Genomic DNA, 15,280 nt, shown 5'->3' on the forward strand with positions numbered 1-15,280 from the left:
TGCACCTACAAATATAGATCAAAATCACCAATGTAGGTGAAAATTGCGTGAAGGTAGACCTACTTTAAAAACTTCTGTTATCAAGTTACATCAACTGCAGGCAAGTCGATTTCAGATATACAGTCATTACATCAGAGGTACCGTTTCACAGTGTTTCATGTGTACAAATCTCACGGCCCCGAAATGATCATTAACCATCAGCAGTCTGATGTGGGGTGGTGAATGTCACATCTCCTTTTCGGTCTCTTCTCTAACCGGATACATGATACCCCCTAGAGGTCACTATCGAAAATGGACGCCCTACACTCAAATTCACAATTTATTGTCCAGGATTATAGTCTCCAGTTCATTTACGAGCAATTTATTACAGGGTCAGACCAAAATAACTTCACAGTGGGCATATGAATAGTAGATCGTTCAGCAACGTCTTATTGTCACTTAAGTCAATCAACATCTTTACCATTTCTTTTATTTCAATACAATAAAGTATTTCAAAACACGTTTCAGTTTTGCTCTGTTCCAAAATGGACAAATAGAAGTTGCTACAACACTAATTTCAAACACAATCTTATAAAGACGGAATTGTTTCTACAAAATTCTGATCAGGTATTTGTTTATCAATTTTTTTTGAAAGTGAAAGACATCAGGAGCATGATACAGAGAATACATCCAGCTCTTTTTGCCATGCCACAAAAAGTTCAACCAATTTGGCACCAAAGAGATGGTAAAATCCCTTTTCACAGTTTCTTAATGCTGAACATACTGATCAAACCCACAATTCAGTAAAAAGCACAAGCATGATGTCACTATTACTCAGATGGAAGCCAGTTCAAAGTAAAACAGTCATAATGGAACATTTTACTATGTAATGACGCCACAGGAGAAAATTCTTCTCCTGAATCTCATTAATGACATATACCCAAACATGTCCACAGCACATTTATTTCCTATGACAAAAAATTACAAAAAATGTTCCAATTTCTAAAAAGAGTGAGTAAAAACTACTGCCACCTTACAGCATACAAAAAACAGAGAAAAGAGATCAAGCTTATTTATTTATTTAGTTTGCAACTCAACTTTCCATGGAAAAAATGAACAACTGAGCTCCAAAAAGGGATGACTTAATTGTGCTGGTCTACAATAAACAAGAAATTAATTATACATGTAAAATTCCATATTTTAGAGAATGTCACCTACCCCCAGTAACTTGGTGCCAAGTGGAAATGAGTATTTGTTAAAACAACTAGTTCACTTTAATGTTTGAACTGCTTGGGAAAATAAAAGAAATTGATCTCTGGAACACTGGCTTAAGGTCCAGTACAGATTTACAGCAATATTTTTTGTCTTGTACAAGGCAGTATTGACGAAAATGGCCAATGCAAGAACAGCTCTCCACCAAAGCACATGGTTAATCCTTATCCAATACTTTTAGTTGGAACCTAAATGTAAACTTTAGGTTCTTCATCATAGAAACAACCTCCCCTTTGGACTGACTGGCCAGTGAAGATCGTGGGGACTGGGGGCGTGTCTTACTGCAGTCTCACTTCTTGCTGATGATGTTACGTGCGATCAGTTCCTTCATTATCTCATTTGTACCACCATAAATGGGCTGGACACGGGAATCCACAAAGGCCCTAAGATGGAGAAAAGGAAAGAGTGGAGGACAGACAGACAGAAAACTAATAAGAGAGGATCCCCATTTTAATACACCAAGCAAACCAAATCATTCGGAAAATGGCTTTGTGCCATGAACAGCCACCTAGGACCTGCCATCTTAACCTTAATCCTAATTGCAAACATTCTGCACACAAGCTAAAGCTAAAACCTACATGCATTAGCCACAAACAGACCATGGCCTTGGATCTGCAAGAGACTGGATCCAGATCATATAACCGGGTCTGCAGGCATTGAGAGATATATTCACATTGGATTTATTAAAACATACCCTGCTGACTGTAGCAGTGCTCGCTTTTGTTGACATGACTAACAAGGACTGCTGCCTCCATTCCTTCCAGGTCATTTGGTTCCAAATCCATGGTCATTTGGTTCCCATTTGACCCGACAAAATTGTTTTGACCTTGACGAACAACCTAAGCAATGAGTTTGGCTGGCTCCCTTGCACCCCCTTCTTCCCATTGGTCAGAAAACTGTCACTCACTTGGCGATGGGATACTCCCACATGTAGCCCCACCCCCCGTGGAGCTGCAAGCACTGTGTTGCCACATGGTTCTGGAGTTCCGATGCCCTACAGAAACACAGGAGTTACTCCCAATACAAAGTCGTTACCTATAAGGACTTTACTCTATCCTCTAACAAGGACATTCTGGCCTCATCTCATCTCTTCAATACAGCCTGGAACCAGACACATGCTACCCTGAGACAGACATTGACTGATCTTTAAAGGACCTTGATAGCCTATACAGTGCACAATGTCCAACTGATGTAAGGACCAGTGGATCTGCACAGGCTTTACCCCTTGGGTGATACTAACAATGAGCTCCCTAACTGTATTCCCCTCTCAAGCCTCTGCATGTGTGTGAATTGCGTGTATGCATCCATGAGTGCACATGAGTGGGGTCTGTCATGTGTATGCACATATGTGTTTGTGTGTAGTATGTGTGTGTTTTGCGTGTGTGTGTGTGTGTGTGTGTGTGTGCGTGCATGCATGCTCTCACCAGTACTTAGCCATAGAGGCTGTAGATGAATCCAGCTTCTTGTCTGCGTGCAACTTCAGACAGCTGTCCACAAAGGTGCGCCCTATGCAGATCTCTGTCTTTAACTCTGCCAACTTGTGTTGCACCGTCTGCACAACAGACAGTAAGGACACTTAATACACAGATTCCAAACCAAATTCAGCAAGGCAGATATGGATCAATAAAGTCATTCGTCTTGGGTGGAAACCAACTTCATCTGTTTTTAATGTTGCTTGGTATCTAGCTATTTATATACATAGTTAGCTAATCTAGCGACAGCCAATTCAATATATTATTTTACTTGAGTTTGCTACCTAGCTGGCTGGCATCATGGTTGTCAGTAACAAAAAAATGTTCCTGTTTAGCTCATCCTTCGAGTTCATTCATGAGCTAACAATTAATGGTCTGCCGTGGAAAGCCCCAAATGTAACTTCTTAAGTTCCAAAAATGGTCATTCGAAAATTAAACAATACCAGGATCTTATTTCTAAGGATACAAGGATGTTGGCTTGCTTTTGATGCTCCCATTCTGTCATTGGTCACTGGAGGTACACTTATCATTACAAACAGGAAACTTGTCACAGTAAGAACTGATTCCTTCCATCTTTAGTGGGACAGCATCATTCTCATTGATGCGTTCCCCAGTGTTTGACTGGACAGCCTGTAATTGCAGCACCACTTTGCATCTGAACTCTCTGCATGACAGGGGGTCTATAGTGGAGCCAGTGTCCATCACAGACGAAACCAGGACACAGGGTTTGCAGGGTATGGACAGTCACCTGCAGATGGGCGATGGTCTTGCCAAAAGCCTTCCTCTGCATGACATAGTTCCTGGTCTCCTCAAACATGAACTCACAGCTTGCGATGGCCATGTCTGCAATCAGCAGGCGTTCCTGAGAGACACACAGAAATACACACACTGACACACACTCACAGTACAGCTGTTCCTTTCTGCCTATCCTGTGCTCTTATTTGGTGTTTCAGTTCCCTGTGTTCTTACTTGGGGCAGCTCCTTCATCAAGTAATAAAAACCCTTGTTAACCTCCCCCAGGAGAGCGTCGGCTGGGAGACGGACATCTTCAAAGAACAGCTCAGCCGTGTCCTGGTACAGGGAGGAGAGGTTTGTGTCAGTCACACCTTGGCTCAAAGCTGATGATTGAACACAAGGAATTGAGCCACTCACAATAAAAACGTTGATTCCCCAAACTCCTGACAGAGGTATTGTTTCAGTAAAGAGATGGAGGTCTCCCTATGGCCTCTACATACTTCTTTAATTCAAGAATGAATTAATTAAAAAAAATTACAAGAGTTAAGAATTTGCTTATGAACATTTATCTATTAGTTCTGGTCGTGATCACTATGGATGAACATAACCTGCGTCCCAGGCCCATCTACTCCATAGTTTTCAGAGATCATCTATTACCAGTAATCAGGAACTCTTAGCTGAGACAGGAAGAAGGTAATACTGCAAGGGGGGAGGGGTGTCTCTGTATCTGGCTTCTCACACCTGCGCCTTCAGGCCAATCTTCTGCAATTTGCGGCCCTTGTGGAAGCCTGGAGTCCCGGCCTCCAGCAGGAACAGGCTGATCCCATGAGCAGCTGCCCGCGCTTCCCGGTCCGTTACTGCCACCACGATCACCAGGTCACTCATCCAACCGTTGGTGATGAACACCTGAGGGTGGTGGGGAGAAACGATGACACACTGGATCTATCTGGGCCTGACAAAGCAGTGAAGATACTGGTTTCATACTCCATTATGACTCTTTGCAGCCTGCCCTACCTTGTTCCCATTCAGGATCCAATCACTGCCATCCCTCCTGGCGTATGTCCGTACCCCTTGAAGATCACTGGGAGGGAGAGAAGAGCAAACCTGCCTCAAACCCAGGATTAAGATCCCTCTGTCTGAGCAGACTCTCCTCTATTGTGTACTGCCATGATACCGCTGAGTACTTGAAAGAAGTGATATTCCATTTAAACTGAAAGAGTAACACACTCCTTAAGCACACTTTCACGTGGGTAATATTCTGACAACATGCAGTCCCAGGTCACAATAATGCACCTTTATCACAATTACACAGCATTGTGACAGCATTAATTGTTTTAATGCACTAAATCCAGATTAAATATCGAAGGGAGACTGAGTGGTAGTAACATCTCAGCTGACAGCAAACAAAGCCCCACTGCAGTTGTTACACGTACATGGAACTTAAAAGCCAACTAGGCCTGATTCAGATCAGCTGATCAGCCTTATTCACTAGCTTATACTTGTTCCACTAAACGTGGGCAGGGCTTGGGGACTGCAGCTCAAGGTGGACTGTGGAAGATCACTGGCAGTCTGTCCACATGCTGCACCTGTCTTGCTTACACCACAAATTGAGATATAGTCTGAGCCACACAAAGGTTCAAATGCAGTTGCTATCTACTCAACAGCGAGAGAGGTCCTTCCATCCCAGAGACCTCACCTGCCAGCTCCAGGCTCTGTCATGGCAATGGCAGAGATGCACTTCCCAGCAGCCATCTGGGGGATGTACTGCTCAATCTGGGCCGTGGTGCCATAGTTGCTGATGTAGGGCATGACAATCTCGGAGTGCAAGGCGAAGCCAGGGCCCGTGCAGTTACTGTACATCCTGAAGACAGAAGCAAACAGGGTACTCAGTGCAAGAGTGGAGCTGGGGGTGCATGCATCGGCACTGCACCAACCTAGCTGTATTCTGCCCCCACTTTCCTGGCAGGAGAGTCCAACATCAATCCACGGGACGGCTCCCTTTGGAACAAAACCAGGTGAAAATAGGGTTTCACCGCAGGGTATTGCATCATCTGTTGTTTCCATAACAAAGTGAAAGAGTTTATTTTCTACGCACTCATCATGCTCTATGGCAACTTGCACAAAACTTCCACCATGTGATTGGATGTGCACTGAATCATATTTACCAACATAAGATGCCAACTAATGCTAATTTCTTCTGGTGTGATTAAATTTAAATCCAGGGGTAACTGTGAATGGTCTGTGCCTAATCCCACTTACCCCTCAACCAGAGGTATGAATAAACAAATTCACTGTATAGCTTTTGTGACCTAACCCCCCTATCCCCCGATCCGGCCCACTCACTGCTCCTCCCACACAACGGCCGCAGACAGCAGGTCCCCTCCAATCCCGCCGTGTTCCTCAGGGATGTAAATTCCCAGCAGCCCTTGTTCTCCGGCCTTCTCCCACACCTCCCTGCTCACCTCGCCCGCCTTTTCCCATCTGTAGCAGAGAGGCCCCACAATCAGCATTCAGCCAGCTAAGGCATCTCAAACAGCGTGAGGAAACCTTAATGCTCTGGGTGTCTCTCTGCCGGGTCACTTACTCATCGTGGTGAGGGACCACCTGCTCCTGGAAGAAGCGGCGCACATTCTGCCTGAAGAGATCGTGCTCCTCTGAAAAGATCCTGCGCGTGCCAATGTCCATCAAGGTCTTTGCGCTTGCTGTCTCTGGGCGGTAGGGGAGGGCCTCTCCATGCTGGGGCTGACTGTGCTGTAGCCTGTGCATGTGAGGTAAGGTATCGACCACATACACAATGAACACATGAACACATACAGGCAGCATCCAGAGGGGGGCACCAAAATGACCAGTAACTGACGTACAATCTAGGTTACATACTGGGGTGCTTGTCATTATTTAATTTCGTCTGACATAGCAACCTTTACAACAGACAATATGCAAAAACATATTTCAGCACCACAGACATGCATAGTGTCTTAACAAAGAGAGACAACAACATACCTTAAACGCTGCTGATGGATAATTAAAATAGCTGGTCATTATCTTTAGTCAGAGACGCTTCATAAATGAATTACATCCGTTTTGAATTATATCTGTTTTGAGTAGTATTGAAGGGTGAGTCACGTCGCTGTTACACAATATTATTTTTTCTTACATCACATTATTTACAAAATCTAACACTGTTTAAGCATAGCATGAATCTTTCTCTATAAATATAACATCTGAATGGAAAAGCATTTTTGGTGAAAACAGGTCTCTTATTTAGATTCTAGCTAACCCACAGGGATTGTGATTTCCCTTGAATAAATAAAACACAGCATAATCTTTAGACATACCATTAAATATTAATATCAAAAGCAGTTGTGAATCTTTTTTGTTAAAAATTCTTATTTGTCACCAGATACGAGAACATGGCACAAAGTCATATTACATTTATACTACTGGATATAAGTTAGCTAACAAGTTAGCACTGCAAGTTCTAACAATGATTTTAAAGTAAAAAGACTATAAATTAAAACTAAAACAGATGAGTCGGTCATATCCTTGTGTTTATTTTTTATATTCCTTGTCACAATATTACGTTTTGTTTTACACCAATAACGTGACTTAAGGGTGTAATTCTTTCCTTTTGTAATCACTAGATAACTGTCACAGAGTTAAGTAAGGAGAGTGGCTGACGCTGGTCAAAAAGTTACTCGCTCGTTAGCCAGCTAGCTAACTAATTCAGTCACAGTCAGGCTTAAATTCGCTAGTTAGCTAACATACTTGCTCCTTAGCCCAATAGCTGAGTTACAGCAGCTCCAAGCATGCCAAAGGTCACGGTGTTCCACTCGGCGTTAGCTTGGTTACACACAGAAAGCTAAGTGTTAGCTGACAAGTAGGCGAGCTACAAAAGAAAATGAGCAAAACCAAGCATTTATCTGGCTGCCAGCAGACAAGTCTGTTAATAGCCAAAAGCCAAGTCATTGACGTTAGCTCACTTTTTTTTTTTTTTTTTACAGAACGCTCACTGAAAACAACAAACGCCGCAGGTTTTAACGTTAAGCAAAGTAGCAGCTACCCAGCTCTGCTCTATCGCCAGCTATACTCGCACATTGACTGGCTAGAGTCTAGACTCTAGCTAGCTGTAATCATTTAGCTTTAACGCCTTAGCTTACCGCATTCTTATGGCAACGGATGCCTGATGTCCAGACCACCTGAAACTGACATTTTTAAACCCGGCAAAACAGTTCCTAACAACTTTCTGGATTAACATTTTTATCCCCGTCGTAATGCAGCTGAGTTTGATTTGTGAAGCTAACGTTAGCTTGGGATATCAAACGATAAATAGAAGTGAGTCTCTCACTCTTCTCTTCGGGGGGGCAATCAAAACTATATATAGACAACTAGACAGGAATCCACACTGTCCTCGTCAGCCTGTGTCCGGGCTGACCTCGCAGTTGCTGGTTTGATCAAACTTAAAAAATAAAAACAACACGTTTTCCGGTACCCACAAGGTGTGCACATTTCAAAATAAAAGCGGGGTCTATTACGAGGGAACTTTGAAAGGAACTTTGAAATGTTCTACATGGTTATGGCTATATCGCAGAAGATGAATAGTATGACTCAATAAGTGGGGTGTTATAATATTCACAGACATTACTCTGATAGAGTATCTTTAAAATTTTATGTTGGTGTGAACAGTTCAATAAAGACCGAATTTTGATTTTGATGATGATTGATTTTGATCTTGTAAATCCTGGTCATTCATCCATAACCTTCACGTATCTTCAAAACCCATAATTATCTACATCAGTCTTGTTTATCTGTATTTGATGTGAAACATGGAGGTTGTTGTAATTATTACTATTATTTATTTAGGAGCAGAGAGACAGAGAGGATAGGTCAGAGGTCAACAAAAGGCAATGTTTTTGCTTGAATCAAATACTCCTTCACAATTCAGATCATTATTAGTATAAATATCATGCATGCCAAATGTTGTACAAATCGGTTTCACCGTTCAATCTGGCTAATATGCTAATTTATCAAAATGGTGGAAAATCCAATATGGCAGGGTAAAATGTTCCTTAGGGTGAGAGGCATATTTGTGTACAGTTTCAGGACTGTGTGCTTCTCGGCTGATTTTTTTGTATTTGTTTCATTAGAACAAAATTTGGCAGTCATGTTGGATCTTCCAGACAAGTCATCCAGTACCTTCGGTGCTTAGATCCCCAAAAAAATGAACAATTACAATAGGGTTCCTACAGTTTTGCTGTATAGACTCCTAATTACAAAAACCAGCTGTAGCATCCCCCATCATTGAAACTGTCTATACTAAATTACTTATGGTTGCTTCAGAACGTATTCAGGTCCCTTCATTTTGTGCACACTATATTGTGTTATACACTTAATTTTAAATGGATTAAATGTCTTCATTTGGTCATTAATCTACACACAATTACCCACAATAACAAAACAAAAACATGTTTTTAGAAACTTTTGCAAATTAGCTAAAAATCAAAAACTAAAGTATTCAGACAATTTGCTATGGCATTCAAAATTGAGCAGGTGCATCCTATTTGCTTTGATTATCGTTGAGATGTATTTAGAACTTGACTGGAGTCCACCATGACTGGAGTCAGCTGAATTGATTGGACATGACACAGAAAGGCTCACACCTGTGTATATAAACTATAAATATTTATAACCAGAGACTGGGCCATAGATTATGATGATTAAGGCATTATATGAAAATTACTCATCATCATCATCATCGGAGAGACTGAAGAGGCTGAACCGCACAGAGACCCTGTTCTACTCTGGAATCTGCAGTCATTTTGCTCTGCTTCAGCTCTGCAATTGATAATACTGTAGATAATAATCTTGTATGCATAGATTACATTACATTACTTAGTGTAATTCTACTGTCTACCAAAACGACAGTGAATTTGCTCTTAAAATATATCTTTGGTTGTTATTAGTGGACAAATTCTATACATTATAACATATTGTATGTAAGTCATTCTTTCTGTACATCCGTCCACCAACCAGCAATTAGAATATATAACATTTTTTAAAGATTATTGCTCTTAGTCTCACCTTTGCCATTACTCATAACGTATCCATGCACACTGCCAATGCCATTATTTTTTATGTTTGCTTGAAAAGTGGTTTGCAAGATGAAACCCCTTAAGAGGTAACGGCCTATTTTTAAGGGCATTTGCCAGGGGTACAGCAGTTATTCAGAAAACATTGCCAATGTTGTAATACATCTCATGTTGCTCCAAGGCTTTGTCACACGTCTAGGCTTCTTCTTCTACTGGCTGTGTCAGTTTGTGCTTGAAAGTTACTTCAGACTTGACAGTGACTCGCTGATTTCAACCAATCATAATGCTTTGCACTAAGACAAAATTAATTTGATGGGTTGATTCAAATATTTGCTGAGAGCAAATATTTGATCCACCCATTGTAGGGGTCATGAAGCCCCACTCTCCCACCACTGGGTAAAATTACTCAAAAACTTTGCAAAAAGAACCATGACCTCGTATGACATTTAGGGTTTAGCAAGGTGATGTTTGGTTGGGTCAAGCTTTAAACCAGTAATGTGAAATCTGTCTGAAATGCCTTTGAGATCTCAAGGTGATCATCAAAACTGACACAGTAGGATTGCACATTTAGAGAAGAAACCAAGCTGAGGGCAGTCATCACCAGCAATACTCATTATAGACACTTAAGTCTCTGTGCTGCTGTCCTCTGATAGAATTAAACTCTCTGAATGATATAAATCATAAATTATTAACAAAGTCTGTGATACAGGACCAGTGTGGGTGGGGACAGCTTTAACATTGAATTAAAGTGGGTGCAGTTGTCAAGGTGAGAGGACTTTGTAGCCTTCTATATCAAGAGAATAAAATGCCCTTTAGACTGTGAGCAGAAATGAAAGTAAGGGCAGGGTGACATTGAATAGGAGACTTAGGACAGGTTTACGTGCTCTCTGGATTAGAAGGTGTAGAGTTCTGATTCTATAGTGGATGTCTCTATGTATATTGTATTTCAGTATAGAAAATTAATAGGAGTGAATATGAGGGCAAAGGTTGACATGAAAAAAACTTCAGTTTGCTGGAGGAGTGACAGAGAACACATACAGTCCTCTGAGATGGCCTGTTGTGCGTGTGTGGGCAGTCTTTAAGATGTTTGTCAGGTGTGTGTGTGTATCTGTACTGTCTGTGCACAGTTTGTGAAAATAGTTCTGTATATATGAGTGTAGATGGTCCACATACTGTATTAATTTGTGTGTGCGTGCGTCCGCTATTTGTGCCACATACTTTTCTTTGTGTGTGTAGGTGTAGTCTCTACAGTTACAGTTTATAATTTGGCATTTCGCAGACGATTTTAAACCAAAGCAACTTACAATTAGTGCATCAATCAGGTTTAGCTGACTTCCTCATAGGCAAAAGATCGCAGTAGGAATGCAAATTAATTATTTACAGTACCATGCTCCTGTATATCCTGCAACAATAAAACAGAAATCTGCAAACAAAACCTGCAGCATAGAGACAGGGTTAGTACAGTTTTTTTAATAGAAACCTAACAGAAAGGTTACACAATAGCAGACAGGTGAATTCTGAAAAGGTGGGTTTTCAGGCTCCTACGGAATATGGCAAGTGATTCCGCAGTTCTGATTGGGTGAGGAAGGTCATTCCACCACCGTGGAACGAGGGCAGAAAAAAGACGTGGCCGAGTGGAACGGCTGCTAGGTTCCCAAAGTGAGGGTACCGCCAGCTGCCCAGAGGAGGTTGAGTGGAGAGATCTGGTTGGAGTGTATGGAGTGATCAGAGACTGAAGTTGGGCCGGGCCGAGCCTCTTGTGGCCTGGTAAGCCAGCACCAGTGTCTTAAACTGGATGCGGCCTGCTACCGGAAGCCAGTGAAGTGCAGTGAGTAGCGGAGTGACATGAGAGTGTTTTGGGAGGTTCAATACCAGGCATGCAGCAGCATTCTGAACCAGCTGAAGTGGCCTGATAGTGCAGGCCGGTAAGCCAGCCAGTAAGGTGGTCAAGGTGGGAGATGACTAGTGCTTGAACTAAGGGCAGATCCTTCTGATGTTGTAGAGGGAGAATCTGCAGGATCGGGTGACCACTGTGATGTGGCTTGAGAAGGGTAGTTGGTTGTCCAGGGTCGTCCAGTTGAGATATATGTGTATGTGCACTCTCTGTACATGGTTTTTGTAAGATACAGTTGTGTGTGTGAAAATGTGTACAGTCAATATATGGCTAATACACTATTTACATTTATTTACATTTATTTATTTAGCAGACGCTTTTATCCAAAGCGACTTACAAAAGTGCATACAGTAGGTACAGCGACAGTACGGGGACAGGATGTGTACAGTTCCAATATATGGACAAAAGTATTTGGCCACACCTGTTTTTCAGGGTTTGGGCTAGGCCCCTTATCTCCAGTGAAGGGCAATCTTAATGCTTCAGCATACCAAGACATTTTGGACAATGCTATGCTTCCAACTTTGTGGCAACTTTGTACCCTCAGGCAAGGTACTTCATCCACAACTGCCTTAGTAAATATCCAGCTGTATAAATGGATAAAATTGCTCTGCATAACAGCATATGCTAAATGACCATAATGAAAAGTCATGTAATGTCTTCAGTATAAATCTGTATTGCTCCACTAGGAAGCAAAAGGGAGCTGATGTCACAGCTAGTCTAATCTGTTAACAGCTCAAATCCACTTCAAAGTAGTGAGGGGAATGGCTCCCTCTTATCTTCAGTGGATTGCCTGGCCAAACACACCCGCCAGATCACTGTGCGTAGCTTCTTCAGGATGCTTCGCTGTTCCCCCCTCTCATAACCTCACATCCCGGTCATGTCCACTGCCTATCTTGGCAACTTCATGGTGGAACAAGCTTCCTGTTTGAACCAGAACAGCTGAAACACTAGCTGGCTTTCGTTGCAATCTGAAGAACCACCTCTTTGGACTATACCTCAACTCTCCTATGCAAGTATGATCTTTTGTCTCTCTGTGCGATTATATATATTATATATATATATATATGGAGGTTTACTTGCATGCATGTAGTATGTGTTAGCATTATATTTGCTATGTATTTCTTTGCATTTAATTGTAAATCTAGGCATGCATGTGTGATCTCCGCACTGACACTTGTTCATGTGTGGTTATTGGTGTCCTGTTTGTGCAACTTTTCATGCTACTTTATTAGATTCACTGTGTATGTCACTCTGGATAAAAGCATCTGATAAGTAACAATAATGTAATAACGTAATGTAAGTGGGATCAAAAGAAATCCCTTCCATCACAATATCAGCAATACTGGGACATACATACTGGACAGCTCATCTCAGTGTTGAGCTTATGAGGAAAAATTATTATTTCTCTCTGACAGAGGTGTCACAGAATCACAGGATTGTGCTGTTGGGGTGGGAGTGGACAGAAACAAGTTCAGCAGGAAACACCATTCTGGGCAGGTCACTATGGTCAACACGTGTGGTGGGCTTTCTATTCAGTGCAGAATCCTGTGTGTGTTACAAAGCTGATTGGGAACAGTGTCTCATAGTCATTCCTGTAGAAAGACTCAGGGGAGACAAATGGACTGTGGAGGAACTATTTGAGCTTCTACAGGAAAGAGTCTGGGGACACACAATAGTGCTGTTCACCAGAGGGGAAGAATCAACCATTGAGCCGCACATTGAAAGAGAGGGGTGTCTACAGCACATTGTAGAGAAATGAGGGAACAGGTATCATGTTCTCAACACTATGGACAGGGCTGATGGCACTCAGGTCACAGAGCAGCTGGAGAACGTAGAGGTGTCAGGAAACAGTGGTGGTTATTTTCTAATGGATGAGGCATTCCAGGAGCTGGAAGAGTAGGGCAGTAGAAGAAGCTGATGAAGGTGCAGAAGCAGAGAAAGATACTCAGAGCACTCCTAATGGGTGAGTTCTTTCATCTTAACCTTGAAACACATCTCAGGATGAGCAGTTCATGCACAAATATGTTCTCATCTCAGCTACTACATAATCAACTAAAGGCTCAGATTAAAACTTCATTATTCGCTAACATTTTTCTACAACAGTGTGTATTTTACTATACATGAGAAAAATCTAGAAATTCAAAACATGAACATATGAGATAGGAAATCATGAGAATATGAGTAATTAAACTGTCAGACATCAGGCCAAATAAAATATCGGTTTTATGTGCATGAAAATATTCAGAACAGGTCCTTATCTTTGAAATCCATAACCAAGAACCAAACCCTGAATGTTTTTTCTACCATCCTTGAATTGCATGAGAAACCTTTTTGAATCAGGAGGACAGAATCTTAACATCTGGGAAACATTATCATTGAGAACAATCAATACAACTGTCAGAAAGAATCACTCAAGGATATATAAAGACATGGTATTTTGGTGCTCTAGCATAGTGTTTCTCAAACTTTTTCAAGTGGCAATTCATTCATCTAAATCTCGCTCTTTCTATGAAAGCAGACTAATGGACATTAATGCTGTAATGTGATGATTGTAATGGTCTTAATGGTTCTGCTGCTGAATATTATCATGATTCTTCACACACTGTTTTAAAACCAAGATACAGTTTCTAATAATATTATAATACAAGAAATATTAACAGACTGAGAATACACAGGCTGACTTTTTTTCTCTCTGATAGGGAAAGCACCATCCTGGGCAGAAAGGAGTTTGACTCAATACAGACTGTAGAAGAGACAAGGGTGTGGCAGCAGGGGGGCAGGTCAACATACCTGGATTTTATGGGAGAGGGTATACAGATAACACTACAGAGCAGATTAAACATGAGATTGTGTGCAGTGTGTCTATGTGTCCTGCAGAACCCCATACTCTCCTCCTTGTGATTGATGTGAGTGAGACATTTACAGAGACTGGCAGAAGAGTGGAGGAACACATGGAGCTTCTCGGTGTCAGAGCCTGGAGACACACTATAGTGTTGTTCACCATGGGGGACTTAAAGGCACAGCCATTGAGCAACACATTGAGAGCTGGACAGCCCTCCAGTGGCTTACAGAGAAATGTGGAAACAGATATCGTGTTTTAAATGACAGAAACAGGGCTGATAGCACTCAGGTCACAGAATTTCTGGAGAAGATAGAGGAGATGGTGGCAGGAAACAATCATTTGCATGTCTCACTTAACAAGGACCTGGAGACTGAAGAAAGGAAGAGAACTGAAACACAGGTGTGAGGAGAAAGAGAATGAAACTGACAAACTAACAGAGGTGAGGAGAGTGAGAGAGGAGACTGAGGAGATAAAGGAGGAGCACAAGAGAGAGATGGAACAAATTAAAGGGAGGACTGAGGAGAAAGAGTGATATACGAGATGGACAAGAAGAAGAATGAGTTGAATAATTTGTTGAAAGAGTCAGAAAAACACATGACAGAGAGATAGAAATAATGAAAAAAACTGGTGAGAAAGAGAGAGAAAATGGATAAGTATGAAGTTATTTTTGTCTTTTTAATGCAAGCATAAAAGACAGTTTTGAGAGCAAATTTCTCGCACTGCAATCAAAAATCAAGTTTGTCTTTTTTGCGTCACAAAAAGGTTTGATTTTGAATCAGTCCTCTTTGCTTGCGAGTCAAAACGTTTTGCAAGTCAAAAAGTTTTGCTTGCGAGTCAAAAGGTTTTGCGAGCCAAAAAGTTTTAGGAGTCAAAAAGAATTTACGAGTCAAAAAGTTTTGCTTGCAAGTTGAACTGATGAAATGGGCGACAGCATGGCAACAACCATAGATATAGAAACGTGGATACATTGATAGATTCATTGGCCGCTGCTGTGGGTTGG

At 41.6% G+C, this 15,280-nt stretch overlaps 1 protein-coding gene across 1 annotated transcript; it reads right to left on the reverse strand.

Moving 5' to 3' along the window:
* Positions 1–325: 325 nt before the first annotated feature.
* On the reverse strand, positions 326–7,897 carry acadl (acyl-CoA dehydrogenase long chain). Its single transcript, XM_036540556.1, has 11 exons — positions 7,616–7,897; positions 6,043–6,216; positions 5,802–5,939; positions 5,155–5,319; positions 4,473–4,539; positions 4,200–4,364; positions 3,693–3,794; positions 3,472–3,585; positions 2,676–2,803; positions 2,159–2,245; positions 326–1,634 (listed from the first exon to the last, which is right to left on the reverse strand). The coding sequence occupies exons 1-11, from the start codon at positions 7,711–7,713 to the stop codon at positions 1,541–1,543; spliced, it is 1,332 nt and encodes a 443-aa protein (XP_036396449.1). The 5' UTR covers positions 7,714–7,897; the 3' UTR covers positions 326–1,540.
* Positions 7,898–15,280: the final 7,383 nt, after the last annotated feature.

The sequence above is a fragment of the Megalops cyprinoides genome, chromosome 11 (assembly GCF_013368585.1).
Source record: "Megalops cyprinoides isolate fMegCyp1 chromosome 11, fMegCyp1.pri, whole genome shotgun sequence".
Lineage (NCBI taxonomy): Eukaryota > Metazoa > Chordata > Actinopteri > Elopiformes > Megalopidae > Megalops > Megalops cyprinoides.